Source organism: Hemicordylus capensis, chromosome 3, assembly GCF_027244095.1.
Source record: "Hemicordylus capensis ecotype Gifberg chromosome 3, rHemCap1.1.pri, whole genome shotgun sequence".
Taxonomy (NCBI): Eukaryota; Metazoa; Chordata; class Lepidosauria; order Squamata; family Cordylidae; genus Hemicordylus; species Hemicordylus capensis.
The window spans coordinates 235177308-235200606 of NC_069659.1; the positions used below are offsets into that span (position 1 = coordinate 235177308).

Below are 23299 nucleotides of genomic sequence, written 5' to 3' on the forward strand. Positions count from 1 at the left end.
GGTATGAATAAATATAAATTTACAGATTTATTTCCTATCACCTTATATTTATTTATATTTATTTATTTATTCGATTTCTATACCGCCCTTCCAAAAATGGCTCATAGAAACATTATGAATTTAAGAATAACTTCAATACTTGAAACATAAGAACAGCCCTGCTGGATCAGGCCCAAGACCTATCTAGTCCAGCATTCTGTTTCCCACAGTGGCCTTTCAGATGCCTCTGGGAGGCCCATAAGCAAGAGATGCAGGCATACCCTCTCTCCAGCTGGTGCTCCCCTGCAACTGTTTTTCAGGGGCATCCTGCCTTTGAGCCTGGAGGCAGCCTACAGCCATCAAGACTAGTGGCAATTGATAGATCTGTTCTCCATGAACGTACCTAAGCCCCTTTTAAAACCATCTAAGCTGGTGGCCATCACCACATCCTGTGGCTGAGAATTATATTGATTATGTACTGTGTGGAAACATACTTCCTTTTGTTCGTCTAAATTTCCTGGCAGTTTCATGGGATGTCCCCTGGTTCTAGAGTTGTGAGAAAGAATATTTTCTCCTCAATCATGTCTCCCCTATGTCACTTTTTTCCTAAACAAAAAAGCCCCAGATGTTGTAACCTTGCCTCATAAGTAAGGTCCTCGAGGCCCCAGTCATCTTGGCTATCCTCTTATGAACATTTCCCAGTTCTATAATATCCTTTTTGAGATACAGTGATTAAAATTATACATAGTACTCCAAATGTGGCCACACCTTAGATCTGTATACAGGCATTATAACATTAGCAGTATTATTTTCAATCCCCTTCTTCCAAGGCTTGGAATTCTCCAAGCCTTGCACCTGAGACAATTGACTGGGTTGCAAGTCCCTGAATTTGGGCCAGATTGGCAACTTTGTTTCAAAACTCCTACTGTCTAGATCAAGCATATTCTTCCTTATACAATGGCCTTCCTTATGAAAAGAAACTTTGGGACCAATAGGACTTTGTAAAAGTTGCCGATTCAAGATGTGCTATTTATTTATTTAAAAAGAGCTGCCTTTAAGAGGAAAAATAACGATGGTGTTCTCTTGAGAAAGGATATTTCTGTGTACACCTCACTAAAGTGAAGCATTCAGTATTGATTTTTGTTCATGTACTCTACACATTCAGATAGCTTTCAGATGAAAGCACTGAAGGTTAGGAGAAAGCAGGGGTGGAGTGCATTAAATACCTAAGAACCTTTAGCCTAAAAAAGACTGTGTGTGGGTGGGTGTGGGTGTCTGGTTGGGGGAATATTCACACTTTGCCTTTAAGAAATCTGCAGTACAACCACCTTTTTGTAAGCTCAAGTAAGCTCCTGCTGGCAGAATGTATTACTCTCTCCTCAACCCAACCCCTTAGAGCAGTATCAGGATATCCAAGAAAGAGTAAAAGGGATTTTGTTTCTTCTCCTATCCAATGGCTAGCACTCAAATTACAGGAGAGAAAATGGGTGGGTAGATGGTGGCAGGATATATTATTTCTCTGGCTCCAGTATCTTTGGTTAAAAGGGGGGAAAGGGAGCTTTTAACAGCATTAAGGAGACCCAGTTCCCTCACTTTTCCCTTTGAAATTCAATTACTACCTGTGGTTAGACTCTCATTTTTCATAAGGGAGAAAAATTCAAATGAACTGCATACTGTGAGAGACATGAACATTTACTAAGTTAACAGACCACTTGGTGTGTTCATCACATTCAGGAAGTCTTCTCCAGGTCTCACACATATGATAGTGGTTAAGTGTTTGGTTGCACCTTTACATACAACCCTACATCTTTGACTACAGGAAGCAAATAGGGAAGATACTTAAGAAGAATCACTCCGATTACATAGCTGCTCTTGGGGCCAAACCAGTTGGTATGCTAAATGCATGGCAACCACCAAAAATGGCAAGCATACATCTAGGTCCAATGTCTAGAAGGCAGTACCCATATCTTGCTATTACAATGTTTTGCGTTTTCACTGAGAGTAACTCTCTCTTCTGCTGCTAAGGGAAACAAGACTTGCATATTGTCCTGAGCTATCCTGACAGACAGCAGAACAGGGGTAGGGAAAATGCAGGACATTGTGAAGTCACGACATGGGCGAGTTCTCTTAAACATTAGGGAAGTTGAGTTTGGAGCTAAATATGCTTTGGCTTATTTGGCAGTAGCCACACATTTAGCACAAATTCCCACCAAAATTTGCAAGCAAGGGTTACAAAGATGGAAATAGGATGCTATACCAACGGGACCACTGCTGTGGCCCAGTACAGATATGTATTTTGGCAGGGGGGAAACCCCATGGGGATTTCCATGGGCATGTGTCTAGGGTGTGCATCCCAGACACATGCACACAGATGTTTGCTTAAAGAGATATCACTTATTGCTATATTTGCTTCAGGAAACCAAAGGTTCATTTATTATAAAAAGATATCTTGGGAGTCTCGCATGCATAAGAGCAAAACAAATGCACAATTCCCCCAGCCAACAATTTGCCAGGCCACCTTAGTTTTCCACACACAAAAAACATTAATATTTCCCCAGTGAGAGAGATCACCCCAGCTCAGGCAACTTTACTAGCTGCCTCTACAAAGTCCTCCAAGTTATAGCAGTGGGGGACAGCAGCACAGAACATGTTGATTGCCTATGGAGGAGAAAGAGAGAAGGCCAAAGACCCAATGAAAGGCTCAGAAAGCCTATTGTGCCTGGGAATAATAGGGAGAAGGAGGATGCTTTCAAGAACAAGCTTTGATACCTCCTGAAAGAGAACAGGAGGAGTGGGAAAGAGAGGTTCTGTGCCTCATTGGCAAACATTGTAATGAATTGCAGTCAACCTCCCCCATTTCCTCAACATGACCTCATCCCCTACAGAGTGACCCAGTCCAGCCTTGAAGAGCTGTGTGACTTCCAGTCCTGTTTGTTAGAGAGTACACAATCAGGCCATCACAAACCAGGACATTCATTTTTTACCATGGGGCAGAGGGAGGAGGAAGAGCAGGGGAAGGGTGTAATTGTCTTTTTGACTGATACATTTTGCAAGTAAGGAAGCAATGCTGCTAGTTCATAGCAGAAAGATACACCTGAAAGGATATATTATCTAAGCAGCAACCAGACAAAATTAAAGAAAAAGAAAAAGTACTCTCTGGTGGAAACTACTTCTAAAGTTAGAATTCCATCTCTCCCCCCACCCCCACATCTTACACACACATACCCCTTAGCCTCTCAAGATGCTCGCTAGAGATGTGTAGGAATTGGATTTTGCAATTTCATTCAAGCTCAAATCAAATAGCAAAATCCTTGAATCGATTCATTGAAACAGTGTCCAAGCCAGTTGTTTCAACAAATCAACCTTGAATCGATTCAAGTGATTTAGCCATAAGGAACAATGGGGAACTCAAATCACTGCATTGTTCCCCATGGGGAACACCAAAATCCCAGGGACACCCAAATGGTCCCTGGGACACCCATCCCAGGGACACCAAAATGGTTTGGGTGGTAAGGCATGAAAGGTGCTACCTACCACCCAACCCACAAAAGAAATGGGCAAGTAGGCAATGTTAATTTTTTTAACCCTCCCACCCCAAAAAACCCATGGGATTCTATGGGGGTTTGGGGGAAAGGTTAAAAAAATTGCGGGTTGGGTGGTAGGTAGCACCCATCACACTGTACCACCCAAACCACTTTGGTGTCCATAATATCTACCCATGGGGAACAATGGGATGTATTGAGTTCCTCATTGTTCCCTTTGGCTGAAACAAAGTGCGTTCTGCATTACAGTTTGCAATGCATTTTGCATCCCTGCCTTGCAAAACACTGCAGATTAGAAGCACACAGTTAAAGGAATCCGTTCCTTTAAGGACACAGAAAAACATACATCTCTCCAAACACAACCTAAAAATGGCCAACAAAGAATCACTGACCCAGAATCCACTGCCTACGCTGCAGTAACATCATTAGCTCTCTCACACACAATTATGACTCCCTAATTCATCATTGCAACAGCTGCACCCTCAGCAACAAGATAGGCATAAGCCCAACTAGAACAACATCTCCAGTCACATTTTGACTGAGTACACCTTGTAATGCAGATTTCAGAGCAGAGCAGAGAAGTGAATGAAGCACAAGTTAAGTCTCAAGGCCAGACATGGAGCTCATCTTACAGCAATCACCAAGAAAATATTATACACACACACTGAGCTGCCACTGTCAATTTTTTGCCACAACACCATCTCAAAAACAGACCAAATCACAACTCAAGGAAGGCCTCTCCTGGTCTATCCTTTCTTCAGGGGCACATTAAGGGCTCTCTCTGCCTCACCTCCCCAGGCCCTTTGAAAACATTTTGAAATTCCCTTTTTTGTTCCCCCATCCTCCACTCAGCCAGTGGGGACACAGGTGCCCATGACAACACTTGATTTGTATGATAACAAGCCAGCCAAGAAGCAAGGAGATCTCAAGCCAATCACAAGCCAGTGCCAGAAAACTAATCAGCAAGGGGGGAATGCCTGCCAGGATGGCACTCAAAGCACTAGAAATGATTCAAGCTTGAATTGGGGTCATTTCAATTCAAATTCAAATCAGGCCCTTTATTCTAAGGGTGTTTCATTTTGAATTTGAATAGCTCGAAGCTCCATTTGAGCTCAAATAATTTCGAACTCGAATCAATTTGCACATCTCTAAGAAACTGAGATTTTAAAACAAAACAAAAAAGACAAATAGACCAAGTCTTTGTGCCATCTCTCTCTCTCTCTCTCTCTCTCTCTCTCTCTCTCTCTCTCTCTCACACACACACACACACACACACACACACACACACTTTTCTTTTAGAGATCAATGTGCCACTACAGAATGCAGTTAATGGAGATTGCTTGTCCTTGTCCTCTTCCCTATACCACACTGGCTCTCTGTACAGGTATTTACTCTCTGTAAAGTGTGAGCCAGTTGAAAATTGGTTTCAAAAGCCATCAATAAATGAGTACAGTAGTCTAAGAATACTTGCAAGATTTGTTCATACTTCCATCCGTCTGCATAAGTTGCCAGAGAATTGCAGCCGTTACTGTAGGCAAGGGAGGCTGAGCCAGTCGACTGTCTCCCCTTCCCTCCCGTGTCCTACCACAGGTTTATCTAGGAAAAACATTCTCTTCTTACAGTTCCTCTCTTCAGCAAAGAGCAAAATAGCACATCAAAGTGCTGAGAGCTGATGAATCAGCTGTAATCTGTGAAGAATGCAGATAAATTCCATTCCCTTCTGTGTATGCCCATCTGACCAAACTGCATGGAGATTAATTCGCCAAGACACAGACACTCTGAAACATAGTGTGCAGAGAGTGCACAATTAGAAACAATAGAGGCCCATGATATGTTGGTACATTCTTACAATAAGTGCAGGGAAATCTTTTTTCCATACCCATGCATCACAAATAAAACCACGATATCTTTCATGATTCAAAGGAGGCAACTGCGATGAGAAGGAGGGGGGAATTAAGGGAAGAGAGCATAGTCAGGATCCAAGTCTCAGACACAGCACACAAGCAGAGAACTGGTAAATGGCAAAAAGTAGAATGAAAATATCAGTCAGTATTCATACAGTCCACCAAGTTAGTCTCTGTCACCATTTTATTCTTTCATACAATAATTTTAACTTGTGATAATGGTACTATATTTAGTCCCCATGGGACAGAGACTGGAAAGGGTGCTCCCATGCCTCAAGCAGATAGCCGTGCTGACATCTACAGTACTTTTTTCTGAGACAGATGTTTGCTCCAGTGCTATTATATTAAGGGTGAGTGCAATTTCACTTCACTTCTACTCCTTCCTGCCCTTTTGCTGTGAATGAGCTGTATTAATTTCACTTCTTGCTATTCAGAATAGAGGAAACTGACAAGGATCCTTTGCAGTATAAAGTGAAATGTGAAAGGTCTTGTTCATGGCATATGACTGCCACAGCAGGAACTTAAGGCTTCCTGACTCTGGTGTGTGGAGCTGATGTCAGTGTCACCGCATGTTACGGTTTAGGTCAGTTTCCTCTAAGGCAGGTGCATGTGCTCACAAGTTTTTTGATGTTCGCTCAGTTAATTTTAAATCCCGCTCAGGTTGAATCAAGACAGCCCCATTCTGAATGCATGTGCTCACACACTGCCTTGATACTGCTACCCAGAATGAAACTCATTCTGCACAGATAGTGAGCCATAATTACTTCCTTGTGTGAGAGCTTTGTTTGCTTGTTTTCCTCAGAAAGGAAGTGCTGCAGTGCACAGATATCATTATATGAGAAAGGGGGAGGAGAACCAGGATACCACAGGAGAACCTGTGGAAAACACAATGGCTGACATAATGAGGAAAAATTGCTCAGAGTAATCCCATTAAAATTCAATGGACACGTTAGACAATGGGATTACTTTGAGTAATTTTCTTCATCATGTCAGCCAATCTTTTAGCCACTGAAAAAGTTAATACTGACAAGAGAATTCTATATTTCTAAGCTGCTTGGTAAAACAGAGGGAGAGAAAAACAGAGACATGGCAGGGAGTTCATACACGGACAAACCACAGTTCTTTCCTTCCATGTTAAAATTAGATTAGGGATACGTCAAACTGGAGGCCTCAGAAACACCGACAAGAGTCAAAACACAATAGTATTTGTGGGAATTCTGGAGAAACCAGGAAAGGATTACAACGTGGGAGGTGTGGAGAGAGAGAGAGAGAGAGAGAGCGCAAGAGAGGACAAAACTGGGAACACAGTTAAAGAGGAAGCAGAAAACAAAACCAATATTTGGAGGGAAGAACATAATAGGGTAGCAGAATGAGACAGAGAGGTGGAGAAGCCTAGATGTATTACATTGCTTCCTTCCAGCCGAAAATGCTTCCTTTTTAAAGCAAGCAACTGGCAGCTTTGAACACAACTTTAAAAAAGGTCATGAGGCCCTTCCATCTCCTGTATGAATGATTCATTCAAAGGTAGCAGCAGTATGGAGATTTTTTCAAAATGTGGGTTACACCTATCATCTTGCCAGTATACTGGATGGTATTTAACATTCAGACATTTTTCATTTAACTTCAGGAATTATTTAAAATTATTTGTGGGGATTTCTCTCGATTGGTATTCATGAGTAAATTATGTATCACACAGTCCTTGACTAGAGAGCACTCAAAAGAGTCTTGCATGCACTAAGTTCAAAAGAGATGCCATGGATCATTTAGTCCAGCAGTTGCCAACTTTGTGTTCCCAGATGTTGTTGCTCCCAGTGGCCATTGATCTAGTCAAGTGGAAGCCAGCTCTTTTGACAAGTATGCTGTAAGTCCAAGTCCAGAGTACTTTATAGTATCATGTGTGCACATGCTGCAGCTGCAGTGTGCACATATGCAGCCCCCACCCCACTGAGTCATGGTTTTGCTGCTAGACTGAATTGGAGAGCCAAGCAAAAGCATGAGTATATTCAGCCAGGCTCATGGATTCCCCTGTTCCTGTCCAGGCCTCCCACAGGCCCCTACTATCTGCATCACTTGTGACATTTAACCCATAGGTTGGCCACCCATGATCTCAACCAGGGGTTCCAACCTTGAGTACCCAGATGTTGTTGGAATATAACTCCCATCATCCCCAGCCACAGTGGCTTTTGGGGATCCTTGATCTAGTATATTTTTCACCCCATGTTCCCCAGCAGGTAAAAGCTGGGCTACTATAGTACAAAAGTATTCTGAGCAGATTGGTGGTTCACTCCATTTTGGAACATCTCCAAAAGATGAGACTGCACCTTCCCTACTCCACAAGAGAACAGCTCTTAAACATCAGTGGAAAAATTCAGCTGTTCCTTTTTCTATTAATACTGATTGCTTCTTGTCCTAGGGTGAACATTGGTGACCCAAGCGGTAACATCATGCAGCTACAAGAACACCGTGCTCAGTCAGAGAATTCAGACAACAAATTATTATGATGTGTGTGAGAGATTGCCTGGTAACCTAGTTGTCTATACTGTTCTGCTTAGTGGAGAGAAACATTTTTTCTCCTTCCCCAAGGGTTAAGAATGGTAGTGAACATATACACACATATGGAACTGCCTTCTTCAAGCCAGACCACTGGTCCATCTAGCATAGTATTGTCCATTTGGATTTGCAGTAGCTTACAAACATCTCAGACAACTGCCTTTCCCATAGTCTTTTGGTGGGTGTTGCCAGGAGTTGAATCTTGACCTTTCCCCTTGCAAAAGCCCCTCACCCTACAGGCTCCAGGCAAGGAGGGTGGTGGGATTTTGGTCTGTCATCAGTCCCCACCCCCCATGACTCTCTTTTCAAAATGGTCATCTTGCAAGACTAGTGGTCCGCTGGGTGACTCTGGGCCAGTCACTTCTCTCTCAGCCTAACCTACTTCACAGGGTTATTGTGAGGAGAAACTCAAGTATGTAGTACACCGCTCTGGGCTCCTTGGAGGAAGAGCGGGATATAAAATGTAAAAAATAAAATAAAAAATTAACAATGACTCTCTGTCTGTCCCCAGCCGCTTAAGCTGTGGGCTTGCAATAGTCTCTCAACAGCTCCTGGTCAACTGAAGCCACTTAGCTGTGGCTTGATCTCCTCCAAAGATACTACTAAATATACTCTGAAAATAATGAACTAAAACATGAGAAAACAGCTGTTTTCCATGGGAATAAATCCTGGTGGAATGCAATGGTAACTCTTTTCCCCCCAGAGCTCAACAGCGGTGCATGCCGTGACAGAGGCGGAAAGGCTCTTTCTCGGGGCCTGCAAAAGCTCTCTGTGACAGCTGGGTGAACAGCTAGCAGTAGCTATGAACAACTGTTGAAATTGAGAGGGCAGAAATGTGGACCTAGGTAACAAAAACCAAGGACCCTAAAATGCTGTTCCCACATAGGTTACCACCTACTGTACCATTATTGTAAATGTAAACAATGCAGACTTTTAAGGTAATGATAAGCCTCCATTTATTATAGTCCACGAGTCTAAACATTTTCTCCCATTACTATCACAATCATAGACAGATAGAGATCATCATCAAAGTTGCCCAACTTTGATAGAAGTTTGTGTTGCAAGGGTACTGCTTTGAACTGAAGCAGGGGTGTGCGGCATATGGAACACTAATGATAACTGAGCACCCCAGGCACTTTTGTGCCATCTATGGTTTTGTTAGAACCTTGATACCCTCAGCTGCCATTTCAGACATAGAAATGCTGATTTACTGAGCATTCACCAAAAAACCACAGCTGCAAATATTGCAAACACATGACAAGGGCTTAGAAAATATCCAGGAAGCTTAAAAAGCCATCACCTTGTCAGTAAGCTTTACACATTTCAACAAGTTTCATGGTTGTTAACAGGCCAATGCAAAGGCTTAATGATTCCATAGTGTGTCTGTAACATATTATATAACTACTTTATCAGCATAGCAAAAAGACAAGTTGTCTGCCAATAATAACTTAGAAGCAGCTAGATAAGACCATGGGAAGTCCATGATTGGATCTCCCATGATTTTTAAAAGGTTAAATGCAGCTGCAAGAGGACCACATGAGGGACCTCTGTGTTTACTCCGACAGGGAAAACAGCAGCTCCAGGGGGAAAATTTGCATCAGCAACTTCCTCTCAGCCTGTGTGCCATGGTCCCATCTGAATCTAACCTTTTCATGGTTGCATTTAGCCTTTTAAAGATTAAGTAGCTTCAGTTGTGTATATCTCACTATCTCATCTTGTTTTGCCCTCGTTAATGGTCTGAATGGCAAGTTCCTCACAAACCGAAACATACATATTAGCATGGTCCTCCCGATCCCTAGGAATTATTCATAGGAATAATGTATTTATTCTGTAACTCTGTGATCACACCACACAAAGTCAGAATGGATATTAGCTGCAGAAGTCAAATAAGACGATTTTAAAACTTTTTTTAAAAAAACAACTCACCAAGCTTTTAAGCTGTCAATGAAGCCTTAAAAGAGTTATTCTGATATTGTGTTTTATGGAACCTTGATACATGATTCTTTCAAGGGATAGGGAGGACATAGGAGAAGAGGTAAACGAGAAAGCACACAGCCTGACACTTGTAGTATTGTCTGTAAAGTTGGTAAAGTTGTGCCGTCGAGTCGGTGTTGACTCCTGGCGACCACAGAGCCCTGTGGTTTTCTTTTGGTAGAATACTGGAGGGGTTTACCATTGCCAACTCCCATGCAGCATGATATGATGCCTTTCAGCATCTTCCTATATCTCTGTTGCCCGATATAGGTGTTTCCCATAGTCTGGGAAACATACCAGCGGGGATTAGAACCAGCAGCCTCTTGCTCCCTAGGCAAGTTACTTCCCCACTGCTCCATTAGGTGGCATATTACCTACTGGCTTGCACAAATATTCAGCTTTGAATAGCTGAAGCTGGATAATCCCAACAGTTCTGTTGGTACAGCACAGAGGCAAATGTTCCCAATGTGCACCTTCATGTGGGACCTGAATCCCTAACTAACTCCCTATCAGTTTGGAGGGCCCTGAAAGATTTCAGAACCCTCCTGCATTTCAACACCATCTTAGAAGATACACAGGGAGTGATGGGAAGTGGAGTCCTTTCAGTGCTTTTCTCATACAGCAATATGGGGCTCTGGGAAGTGAAGCCATAGAGTTATATGGGGTAACAGTTGGGCTGTGTGGATTATTCAGCTTCCACTATTTAGAGCTGAATAGTTCCACAGGCCTAAATATCTAGTCCCAAACAAGCTTACCAAAAATGACAAGATCTGTTTTGCCTTTTAGGAAAGAACAGCATTGCTCAGTGACAGTCCAGATCTACAACACATGTAGCTTTGTCTTCCAAAATGCTAGGGTTGGGAGAGTGCTTACCTCACGCATCCAGATGCTGAACGGCCTCTGCCAGGAGTCCTTTTTCCCCAAATGCAGGTATGCGTTGAACAAGATGAGATAGATGTAGCGTTCTAAGTACTGCAGGCTCCTCAGCTGCAGTGTCTGCATCTCCTTCTCCTCCTTAGCGGCTTTCCCCTGAAATCAGTAATTTAAATGTCTTGAATGCTGACATCAGATAGTACAATCGTCCTGCAAGTCACTCAGGCCGGTAAATTTCCATTTTATTAATGTAGCACAAATGAAATTAGCACCACTATAAAAGATGAAGCCCCTTCTGATAGTACCTTTGTGGTGTGGGAGCCGTGGCAGCCTGGTTACCTTCCTGTGCGGTGGAGACACATTCAGAAGCCACATCAGAGGAGCCTACTGTGAGGCTTCTGTCCATGCCACTCTTGCCTCATTTTCCCAAAGGGGCAGCGGTGGCAAAGAGAGGAACCACAGTGTGAGCTGTTGCCATGCCCGCCTGGCTTAGTTACACCCTGTGCCTCCATGACCTAATCTTTGGCTTTCCACCATAGTTACATTGTTATCTCTGCTGCTAGTTGAGACTCTACCTAGACACATCTCCCAAGTCAGTGGAGAGGAGATTAGTCATTCTGATTTGGGTATATTCTGAATGCCCCTAGATAATTAGTGTGATTGCAGCGGGTTGGGAAATGATGACACTAGGCATACACAGAGTTTATCAGAATAGGCAGAGTTCCCTCAACCATAGATGTGCTGCTATAACAAACACTACGTTTTATATCACCGGATAGTCTGCATGTGAAGATCAGCTTTCTACCACAAGACCAGGAGTGCTGGTCTTGTGTTAGAAGTTCATGAATAGTCCACTTTGGAAGTCTACATGTGAGCACCGCAAGATTTTCCCCTTACGGGATGGGGCCGCTCTGGGAAGAGCAGAAGGTTCCAAGTTCCCTCCCTGGCATCTCCAAGACAGGGCTGAGAAAGATTCCTGCTTGCAACTTTGGAGAAGTCGCTGCCAGTCTGTGAAGACAATACTGAGCTAGATGGGCCTATGGTCTGACTTGGTATATGGCAGCTTCCTATGCTTCTAATAATCAAGAAACGCAAGGTCAGTGGTTGGGTTGCCTCCAATATACAAGGAACCCAGAGTTAATCAAAATGAGTCACACTGAAGATCACTTCTTTCATCCAAACTGCCTTTATAGAAATTACTCTTGCACTTTCGTCTTAACAGAAACGCCCAAAGAGCACCTGATAAGAACTTGCTATTCAGCAGTCCCACAACACTGCCATTTCCTTTGCAACTATCCAGAGCACAATGGATGCACCCTTGCTCATGTCCCCAGGTCACCGACTATTAAACTACCTTGCCCCTTCACCTCCACAGAAAGGAAGGCATGAGGTACTTGTCAACAAAGTGTTTGTTATTTTACTTCTTCACAATTACCGTTGCCCCAGAAGCATCTCATTTTGCATGCGCACAGAGAGAACTGTTCTCTTGCATGTGGCATTTTTGCTTTTCTCCCCCTCTCTCTGGGAACACTCCCCCCGCCACTGGAGTAGCAGGAGCTCAGTCCTCAGTAGGCATGCTGCCTTCCCTCATAGACTGGAGCAGTGTTTCTCAACCACCATGGACCGGTGCCGGTCCATGAGCAGTTGAGTGCCGGTCTGTGCTGGTCCATAAAGAATTAATCCCCCCACAAAACAATTTTGAGTTGATGGGGGCCTCCGTTGCTGGGAGCTCTCTGGAGCTCATTTCTAGGCAGGCAGCCCTTGCTGCTGGGATAACTTCATTTCGAGGGCTGCCTGCCTAGAAATGAGCTCCGGAGAGCTCCCAGCGGCAGTGCCCCCCCCGGCTTGAAATTGTTTTGGGGGGTGCCTGGGGGTGGAGGCAAGGTGGGGGGATGACCCCTTTACTAACTGCTGGTCTGGGAAACTGCGCACAAAGAATGTACTGGTCCATGGCTCCAAAAACGTTGAGAAGCACTGGTCTGGAGCCTCTCAGCTCCCTGCACCTACTGTACGATATCTGCTTTCAAGAAGAAAGCCAGCATCCTCACAATCCTTGAACTCAAGTCTCAACCTAGGATAGGTAGCTATAGATCAGTGTCTCGCTCTCTACTCTCCCTCCTTATCAATTGGCCCCAACTCCATCGCTTAGTACTAACTCCTGAATGTGCAAGGGAGGCAATTCAATGCCATTTTCAGAGCATTAACCCCTTAAGGGAGACCACTGCCAACAATTCTATGGAATGCTAACTATTGCTTTTGACTTGTAAATTTCTCTTCTTCAATAAAACTTAGCTTTGCTTTCAGGGGACCTGTCTTAGCCCTTTGTGCCCTTCTGGGCATCGTAATTCTGGGGTACCTATTGTGAACAACATCCCAATTCACACCCAGCAGTGGTGGAAACAAGGCTTGGTCACTAGCCAAACAGTGGCTGACTCAGTTCTTTTTGTGGTGGCCATGTAGGATTTGGAATCGAAAGGAAACACAACTACTTCTGGAATTCAAATGAGCTTTATGAAGGCAATTGGTTACATAGGCAAGGATGCCAATCCATCATGGCAAGCAAAGCAAGCAATCAATTTCCCGAGTGTAGTATAGTTAAATCATTTCACAGCTGAAATCTTTCCTCAGCTAGCTTAGGTGTTGCGTGTGTGTTTCCTCAGTGACTATTCTGGCTAATGCAAAACATCAAAGCAAGCATGGAGAGAGAAAGGGAGGGGCGGGAGAGAGGGAGCACGGGAAGACAGATGGAGGGGGATGGCAGGTTAATAGGAGAGGCTGGAACAGAGGCAAGATTCGCTGTTGGAGAGTCATATTACTGGATCTTGCAGTCATATTACTAGCTCTTGGACGTGGGTGGTGCTAGAGTGCGAGGCTGGCGTTCAAAGCTCACTATCGTCCCCTCAGGTAATCAAGGTAGAGCTGTTTATCCCGGACAGAAGTCACCCCAGTCCCTCACCACGCGGCAGGGATCGCCAGCAACTTCTTGTCCGTTTCAGGAGCAAAACCATTGCACTGGCTCCACAGCTATGGCAACAGGTTCTCGTGTGGCCCAACTCAGTGCTTACTCCACTCCAATGCCATGTTAAAAAGAGGCTTCCCTTCTTATACCTTTCCCAGTTCTCTGCTCTGGATCTCCTATCAGAGGGATGCGCTACCATCTTCCTCATGTCTCCAGGAAATATCAACAACCTCTCATCACAGGATCTCTCTTACGCCATATATGGGTCGAGGATCCAGGGTGTGAGGGTCATATCTGACACTGTTTACTGGATCAAACAGAACTGTTTCTCTTCCAATGTACTCAAAATATTCCTGTCTCCCCAGGGATGACAGTTCTGTGGTCAGCTGTTTAAGTAGATCCGAGGCACCTTTTTGGTTCAAGGAAATTGTTAGTAAGATAAGGTGCACAGAAATCAGCATTTATTTTCATGTGTATATATGATGTACTCCTAAAGTATGTAGGTACCATTATCCATGTGTTACTTCCTACAGCCTTCTAAATATGATTATTCTCAGCATATGCAGTTTCAAAGCAGATAGCATGATTACACTTGGCATAACAGAAATGCATAAACATAGTCAGAGTGGGGATGGACAAGTTTCTCTCCCTCAGTCAAGCCTTGAACAGAGAATCAACAATTTCATTCAGTTTCTTGTGCTCAGCATAGTTAAATTCACACTTCAGTTACTAATTGATCTTTCAGTATGGCAGAATCAGGCACTGGCCTAAGCTTTGCAACTTTGAGCTCGCAACACCGGCCAAGTTCGGCAAGGGTGCTCACAACAGTACCCTACCCACAATAATCTTTTCTTAGTTATTAACTTGGCTGTATGTAAGTTTGAACCAAATTTGAGTTAATTAATATAGTCACAAAGGAAAGTTAACTTCAGAGCAACTTGGTAACAAGAGCCTCTCCTCCACGTGGCTTTGGGTTTCTGAATTTACTTTTGTGTTGCATGGAAAAGCTGCAAACTAACAGCTTCCTTACTGCAGAGGTGCTGTCAGAAGGGGCCCTCAGTGGTTTGCGGACTTCAGCCCTAATATGCCCAATTTTGTTTCCAACTGAAGAGGGCCATAATGAAAGTGCAACAGTGGGATGTCCAAAGCCAAACAAAGAGAAGAGAAGAGTAGAGAAGAGAAGAGAAGAGAAGCCAGGGCACAGGAGCACAGTTGATGCTAGAGCAATATGTTCTTCTGGTACTGTGGGTGTGCAATCTGGATAGAGACAGCAGTAGGAACAAAGTGTTAAAGCTGCACAGCTTTGGCGGCCCTCTAGTGACTACAACTCTCATCATCCCCAGAGGCCAATAGTCACAGATGATGGGAGTTGTAGTCCAACAAGAGCTAGAGAGCCAAAGTTGTACAGCCCTGCTATAGTCCCTTGCTGTGGTCCTGAGTCAGTGTGTGTCTCCACATGCACTACTTACACACACACACACACACACACACACACACACACGTGAGCAGGGTCAACAAACAATACCTAGCTTGACCCTGAGTCTCCAGAGAGCGGCTGCCAATCAGAGGAGACAATACTAGGCTAAACAGACCAATAATATGACTTGTTATAAGGCAGCTTCCTATAAAACAACCCTAGGAGCTGTCCCATAGTCAGCTTCCAATGGAGTACTTCTTCTCATGCTGAAAAACCCAGGCATCGGAAGGTGGCTAAAAAACAAGAGCACATTTCTACTTGGCAATTTAAGCTCTCATTAAATTGTGGTTTATGCTAAAGCTTTCCTCTTTTGACATGCAGACCCTCAAAATAGAAAAAAAAGAGTATTGTCATGTGCATTTACTTTCACATACACATGCACAATATAAAAAAACAAACAAGCCAAGGCTCAGAATAGGCAGCCTCTGAGATTCTAATCTATAAACAGAACCATTCTTTTATATAGTGTTTCTATTCCTGAAAGGCTTGTCACAACCAAGAATTAGCTCCCCTCCTATCTTCTGTCCCTGCCTCGACCTCCGTTGAGTCATGACCACATACAGCAGTCATTGAAGTAGACGCTTTGAGGTGTATTTGGGTTTTTATTCATAGTTCCTGGCTGAGTGCAGACACTACCCATCTTCCAGTTCAAACTGATTTCTAAGCAGCCACTTTGCTATAAGTAGAAATTAGCAATTAGAGCTTTGTAGAATAGAAACACAGGACTGGGGCGGGGGAGAGGAAGGATTTAGGGGCTTGAGGGGAAAATAGAGCAGTCAAGTAACTAACTGTAACTAACTGTAAAACAACATTACTGCTGCTTAAACACTACAGAAATGCTAGTTCAAATCTGCTACTCATGTCTAAGTGTAAGGCTGTTTGTGGCCTGTTTTGTAATTCTGCAAAGTTCTCAAAGAATACTGAACAGCTACTCCACTGTTTCTTGAAAGATCTGATAGCAGAATATGCTTGGTTTTTTTCATTCAAACTGTGTCCTTTGAAAGCATTGACCCAAACTTCTCATTGCTGAGATAAATGCTTTTAATGAATTGAAATGGATTTGAGGATGTATGTTTTACTCTTGGCTTTTTTAAAAAGTGTGCACTATCAAGAGCTATTCACATACAGAGGAACCCCACACTTGTGTTTCTGTATGTGCTTCTTTTGAGAGTATTTCTGCAGAGTTTAGAGCCTTACATTAGGAGGGGCCTCTGGATACAAAAAGTAGACTAAGAACCCCTGCTAACTGAGCAAAGAGGTGATTCTCTTATATTAAGCAGCGGGGAGAGCAACTGGCCCTATCCAACCCCAGCACAGCATCCCTCCAGTGGCTGTTGCTGGTATCTGCCTTATGTTTCTTTTTAGGGTGTAAGCCCTTTGAGGACAAGGGACCATCTTATTTATGTATTATTTATTTTTCTGTGTAAACCACTTTGAGAACTTTGGTTGAAGAGCAGTATATAAATATCCGTAGCAGTAGTAGTAAGTTTCAAGTTTCACATACTTGATTGAAAAAATAAAGCAGGAAGGAAAAAATATATATCATTGAGAGTGTGTGCTTTATTACTCTGATGATTTTGAGATAATGTTTTAAGAGATAATGTTACATTTAGGAGAAAACCATCCTAGTATGCAGAAGGAGGCAGGACAAGCGCCAGGATACAGGAGGCTGTAAAAGTGCTTAGTTGGTTAACAACAGAGAGGCCTGAATAGTTTGGTGACTGGATCTGTAGTAAAGTGTGTATAAAATTACCATACCTACATTCTGGTAAGTACAGAATAGAAATTCATGGACATTGTAAGCTTGAAGTGGGCCTGGGGAAGAAGTAGAGATGGGGCCCCCAGGCCCTTTGCCTCCTTCTCTCCTCCCCCCCCCTTGGTGTCTTTGCTGCAGAAGAATTATAGAAATGGAGGCGGGGGAGCATTCTTTGTAAGCCCTTTCTCATTCCTATGCAAATAATATCATGAACTTTCCACATTCTAATCAGGAGACAGCAGCTTATAACTGAGGGAGGTAGAGGATAGAGCAAAAAGCCAGCTATTTTTCAGCAAGTTGGGGGGGGGTCCCCTTGTGGCCCCAGGGACATACATGCCCCTCAACCAATTTTCAGTTATAGCGACACTCCTGTTGTGTCTATTACCAGGTAGTAATAAGACAAAGTATTAAAACTCCGTGATTTTGAATAATTCATTACTGGTTTTTGAATAATTTCCAGAGGGCTTATAGAAATGAAGATAACTTTTTGAAAGTGTTTGTCAGAAGAGAAAAAACAAACAGCAGCTTGAAAGGCAAGTAAAAAAATTACCAAAAGTTGACTGTTATTTCACTACAGTGGGAAGAAAGAGACCTCAGAATAGTCAGTCAGGCCCCCAGCAACCATAGATATCCACTTCTCTCACACAGTATAGACTGTGACAACCATACATGAGAATGTTATAGAGCCTGAAATCCCAGCAGGAAAAAAAAAATACACAAAGTCCGACAATGATTTTGGTCTCTGGGACATCTTGACCAAAGAAGAGATTTCATTCTGAATACAAAAAGGTCCCTCAGAAAGTCAACACTGGAATGGCCCATTTGAAAAATCAAAGCAGGCATTCAAAAACCAAATTAGATATTGTTCAAAGAGTCTATTTCATTCAACAAAGGTAATGGTGAAAAATTACAATTGGGAGTGGCTAATATACTCTCCAACAACTGGTCATGTTTACTGCTTTGTCTTCAAGCTCTTCTCTGCAACATTAACAGACAAACAGTCTAGTGATGGGTTTAATGACTGGCAAAATCTCATTAAAATTCAAAATCATAAGAACTCTGAAGATCTGATCATAGAACAACTTTATATACGTATTTGACAAGGCAACATGGGTTAACCTTGGATCCAAATCTGGTGGAACGTATGAAAAAGGAGCAAGAGTACTGGAGACATGTTTTTGACTGTGTTATTGCAGTTGTGTGCACATTTACAATGAAAGGTTTGGCTCTCAACAAAATGAAGACTTTCTTGGCTTGATAGAACTCATTGCCAAGTTTGATCCAATTCTTGCTAGCCATATAAAACGTTATGGAAGCAATGGATGTGGAAAACCTTCATACTTGTTTAAAACAGTATGTGAAAGACTCATCCAGGTTATGGCTAAAAAAGTAAGAGAATCAATTTTGGAGGCCTTGTGAAAAGCAGGATACTTCAGTTTGTCAGTCAACTCTATACCAGGCTGTTCATATGTTGATCAATTAACTGTTATGGTAAGATATGTATCTCCTGAAGATGGGTTTTCCACAGAACGCTTTCTAACTTTCCTCTAATCAGGAAATCATGGTGGTAAAAGTATGGCCAATATGGTATTCGATTATTAATGCAAAGTTGACTTCAGAATGTGCAGAGCACAGTCATATGATAATGCTGCTAACAGCAGCAGCTGGGGGGGAGGAAAGCGGTGGTGGCCGGGGGTGGGGGAGAGAAAGTGGTGGTGTCTGGGGAGGCCCGAGAACGGAGGGAGAACCGAGAATGGGGTGGGAGGGACAACTAGAAGCGCAGATGCTCTGCACCCGGACCAGCTAGTGTGTGTGTGTTTATGTGTGTGCGTGTATACATACACACACACACACACACACACACTCCCTCCCTCCATGTGCCAAACATTCACTAAATCTTGTTGGTTGACTGCTGCCTATTGGTTGAATATGAATACGGCGAGTATTTATATACCGCTTTTCAACCAAAGTTCCCAAAGAGGTTTACACACATAAATCAATCAATCAATCAATCAATCTGGCATGGTGGGAGGGTAACTCCCTACCACCCTGTTCCCTCCTTGGTCCAGAAGTACCCCGCATGTGTGCACCCAACATGCACCCGTGTGGAGTACTTCCGGTCACTTCCAGGGAGGCACCAGGGAGGTCTGTTGCCACCCTGCCAGACCAGTTTTTAAGAGAACACTGGCAGAGGAAACACAGTACGGGGGAGGGTAAGCGGTAAGTGATGAAGAGGGTAAGTAGGATGGTGATGCACCTGATGCTGATGGAAGGCTTTCTCCAAGGGACAACTTTCCATTTAAGTCCTTTATTCCTATGATGAATGCACTTGAAACCAACTTGAAGAAAGGAGCAATTATATATGGAAATATTGCAAGAAATTTTTCTTTTTTGTTTGATTTAGATGTCACAGAAAACCAGTTGTATGAAGGTGTAAAATTTCTGATGAAAGAATATCCTAATGATGTTAATGTTCACCTTGTTGAGGAAATAAAGCACTTCCATGGTTATATCAAGCAAAATTATCAAAATAAACAACATTTATGCCATCAGGATCTGCCTCAAATCATAATCAAAGATACAATTCAGTTGGATTTCCCAAATGTAGAAGCAATATTGTGGCTCTTTTTGAATCTAATGGTAACCAACTGCTCAGGAGAAAGGTCATTTTCATAGCTAAAAAAGACAGAATGAACTGTGGACAACAATGCTACAAGAAAGATTTTCTGTGCTAAACATTCTGTGCACAGAAAGTGATAAACTTTGTAACCTCTCATTTGATGACATCATAAATGACTTTGCTTTCCAAAAATCACAATGTGATTTAATGTTTTACGTTTCACGTGAAATGCAAAGCAGACATAGTGCAGGTTGTTGTTTTTTCAGTTAGGTAATGCTGAACTGTGCAACCATCCTTGTCTTTTTGTACATTAGCATCTCTGAAAAAATTTAAGTAAGAAATCGTAATGTATTTTCAGTTAAAAATATTTCTAATGCAAATAGGTTTATTGCAAGATAACTGGTTTTGTTAGATTATTAGTTTTCATTGCATCTTTGTCTCTCTCTCTCTCTACACACACACACACACACACACACACACCGTTATTATTTCGATTTTTATTATCCTTTTTGTTAGAATGTATTTTTTAATGCTATGGGGCCTCAAGTTTCACATAGCTTAGAGCCTCAGCAGTGCTAGGAATTACCATCCTCCAGTGGGTAGGGCTGGAAAAATGCTAGGCCAGAGCAGTAAATCATACAGCGATACAGTGAGCAGCCTCTTCATGGACTTGGATGAGCTGAGTACTCTGGGCTCACAGGAGCCTTTTGTTACTTCTTATTTAATTGCAGCACATTTCTAGTTCTCTTATGTGCCTGGCAAACAGTTTTGTGATGAATGATCTACTCTGAGTGCCCATAGCAATCCCTTTAGCATTGGCCAGTTGCTAAGAACAGAGCTGGGGACCTCGACTCTTCATGTCTATCAGAGCACAAGCATTTCCTTACAACACAAATTAGCCCAAACGGGACTTAGTCAAAGGATAAATGCCATTAGCTGATATTGTTACTTCTGATTCCAGCACAATCCTAAAGGGAACAAACCAATCATTATGTTTTCCATCATCCTCAAGTTTTAGACCACTATACTGTCAAACAAAGAAGCACAGCTTAATAACAGGAGGGAAAAGGTACACCGATCAAGGACATTTAAACATGACAGTTAACACCTTCCTACTAGAAAACTGAACATCACTATAACTGGATACTCAGCAAAGGAACTGCTGCCAGTCATGGTTCCCTGACAAGTATACCTGTAATCTCTACAATGTGTGGAGTGGCCCCAATATCTACTAAGATCAGTGGGACATTGACACTTAACTCATGCAGTCCAGTGGAGCTTAGGCACACCTAAACTCTGAACCTCACCTAAAGCACTACCATGAGTAAATCACAGCACGAAATGACAGACTCTGCCATTATTAACTTACTTTGAATGACAACATGATATAATATGCCACTATTCGTATTTTTAAAATGTCATTTCCTATAGTTTGTAAATAGAAAGCAGGCAAGAAGAAAAGCCAACCCAAAGTTATGCCAGAGAACTGGTGGTTTCAAAACGCTAATAAACTGACCAATTTTAGATTCAGACTCTGCACAGCTGGAAAACAGGCTGCATTGACAGCTACCCAAAATGGCAAGAACCCAGACTTTCAAGAGACATTTAGTTCTAATTAAACACACGTGCAACATATGTAATTTTAAAAATATCAGTGTCTAACTGCAGCATTACACTGCAACAAATTTAAGAGTCCCATAACAGAAATATGTTATGATCTCTCTTCCCTAAAAATTAATGGACCTGGGGGAAAGCTGCCAAAATGGTATAATAAAATATTAGAGGGAGGCAACATAAAATTCCATTTCTGTGGCAATCTCATCTTGGTTTGTCTTCCCCTACTTCAAGCATCTGCTGTCTCCTTTGTCCAAGGAAGTGCCCGTCTGCTTAAATTTCTGTCTGGGAGAGAAGCTTTTATACACTGGTTCTTTTTTCTTTCAGGCTACAAATGATTCATATATACATGCAAGGGCATGTTGGCTCATAGAATTTGCAGCTTGTGGTTTTTGTGGACACTTTTGTGCAAAAGTGCTCACATTTGGGTTAATTCTATGCATTCTCTCGATCTCTTGCAACACCAGTTGATACTTGGTATTTCTCTTTTCTCATCTTTTATTGCTAGTTTCTTTTCTTGTTAAATATGTTCCTACACACCCATTTCCTCTTGCTTTTCCTATGAACATTCTCTTTTTCCCCTATTTGTGCCACTCTTTAGATTTCTTTCCGAGGAGGGACTCATCTTTTCTTTCTGTGTTCTGCAAAGTAGCCCCAATCCAAGGAATGTTGACATGGAACATGAACATGCACGCACACACACACAATTTGCATTCTCCAAATTACAAAGAATATGCTGAATCCCATTTCTGGCCTTGCTCTGTCTACAAGGCATGATGGATGCATAGAATGAGAGTTGCACAACTGGAGAGGTGTAAAGTTAGAGCACGAAACAGCCAGCCCCATTCCCAAAGCACAGCTTTTGCAGAGTCTGCTCTCATCCCAACAGTCACATTTAGACATTCCTCCCTACGTCTAATTCCCTGAATTTGGGGATGAAGGTTCATGTATGACAGATGCCCCAGTACACCTGGAATAAGGCTGTTATCTCTCTAAACTGGCTTAACTGCTTGGTTTCCCTCCACACATACACACCTTTTTAGACTGGCTACGGCTGTACTCCTAAGCCTACAAGTCCTTAAGTTATTCAAGCAATTCATACATCATCAGTGATAAAACTGAGTATCAGGTGTGGTAGAATGCAAATTTGTATTATCATAGCATAAAACGGAGACAACAGCAAGGATGAGTCCATGTATGTTTGTGACCAGATTTGTGTGGAGTGAGAAACAGCCAAGAATAAGATCAGAAATTGTTCAGGATAAGATTGAAATTGTCCATGACTTGATCATGGACGAGGGAGCTGACCTGGCATGTATAACTGAGACAGAAGGAGTGTGAATCTGTTGGTTCTCTTGGATCTCTCGGCGACGTTCGATACCATCGACCATGGTATCCTTCTGGGTCGCCTGGAGGAGTTGGGTATAGGAGACACTGTTCTGTAGTGGTTCCACTCCTATATCTCGGGCAGATTCCAGATGGTGGAGCTTGGTGACAGTTGTTCTTCTAAATGAGAGCTGTTATATGGAGTCCCTCAGGGCTCCATTCTGTCACCAATGCTTTTCAATATCTACATGAAACCGCTGGGTGAGGTCATCAGGAGATTTGGTGCTGGGTGTTATCAGTATGATAGATAGACAGACAGACAGACAGATAGATAGATAGATAACTAACCCCTTGTGCCAGCAGTCAAAAGGAACAATCAGACATATTGTAATGCAGGTGTTAAGGGTTTCAGAAGACAAACCTTTCTTGAATCACATTTATATGACAGCTCCCAGCATTCCAAAGCTTCTTTGATTATGTGTAGCCAGGCCTCAGACACACGACCTTCTAAAATAGTATCTCTCGGGAACAAGTCAGTTAAATGGCAGATTACTAGCATAAGGGACTGACTTGGGATTTAGCATAGATGCACTATCACTGTCTCATGGGAAGGAGGGGGAAAAACCACCTCATGTCATGGTTCCTAACAAAACCCACCACATGAAGTCATCCCCCACATTTTAAACTTTGTTTAATACTGGAAAACAGCAACTTCACTTACTATG

General features: G+C 42.7%; 1 protein-coding gene across 3 annotated transcripts in view; it reads right to left on the reverse strand.

Annotated features, from left to right (window-relative positions):
- The window catches only part of PALD1 (phosphatase domain containing paladin 1), a 211302-nt gene that overhangs the window by 12375 nt on the left and 175628 nt on the right, over positions 1–23299 (reverse strand). For all 3 annotated transcript variants that reach the window (XM_053306877.1, XM_053306878.1, XM_053306879.1), the window contains one exon: positions 10823–10978. In XM_053306877.1, the coding sequence (XP_053162852.1) occupies positions 10823–10978 (156 nt within the window). The remainder of the gene's footprint in view (positions 1–10822; positions 10979–23299) is intronic.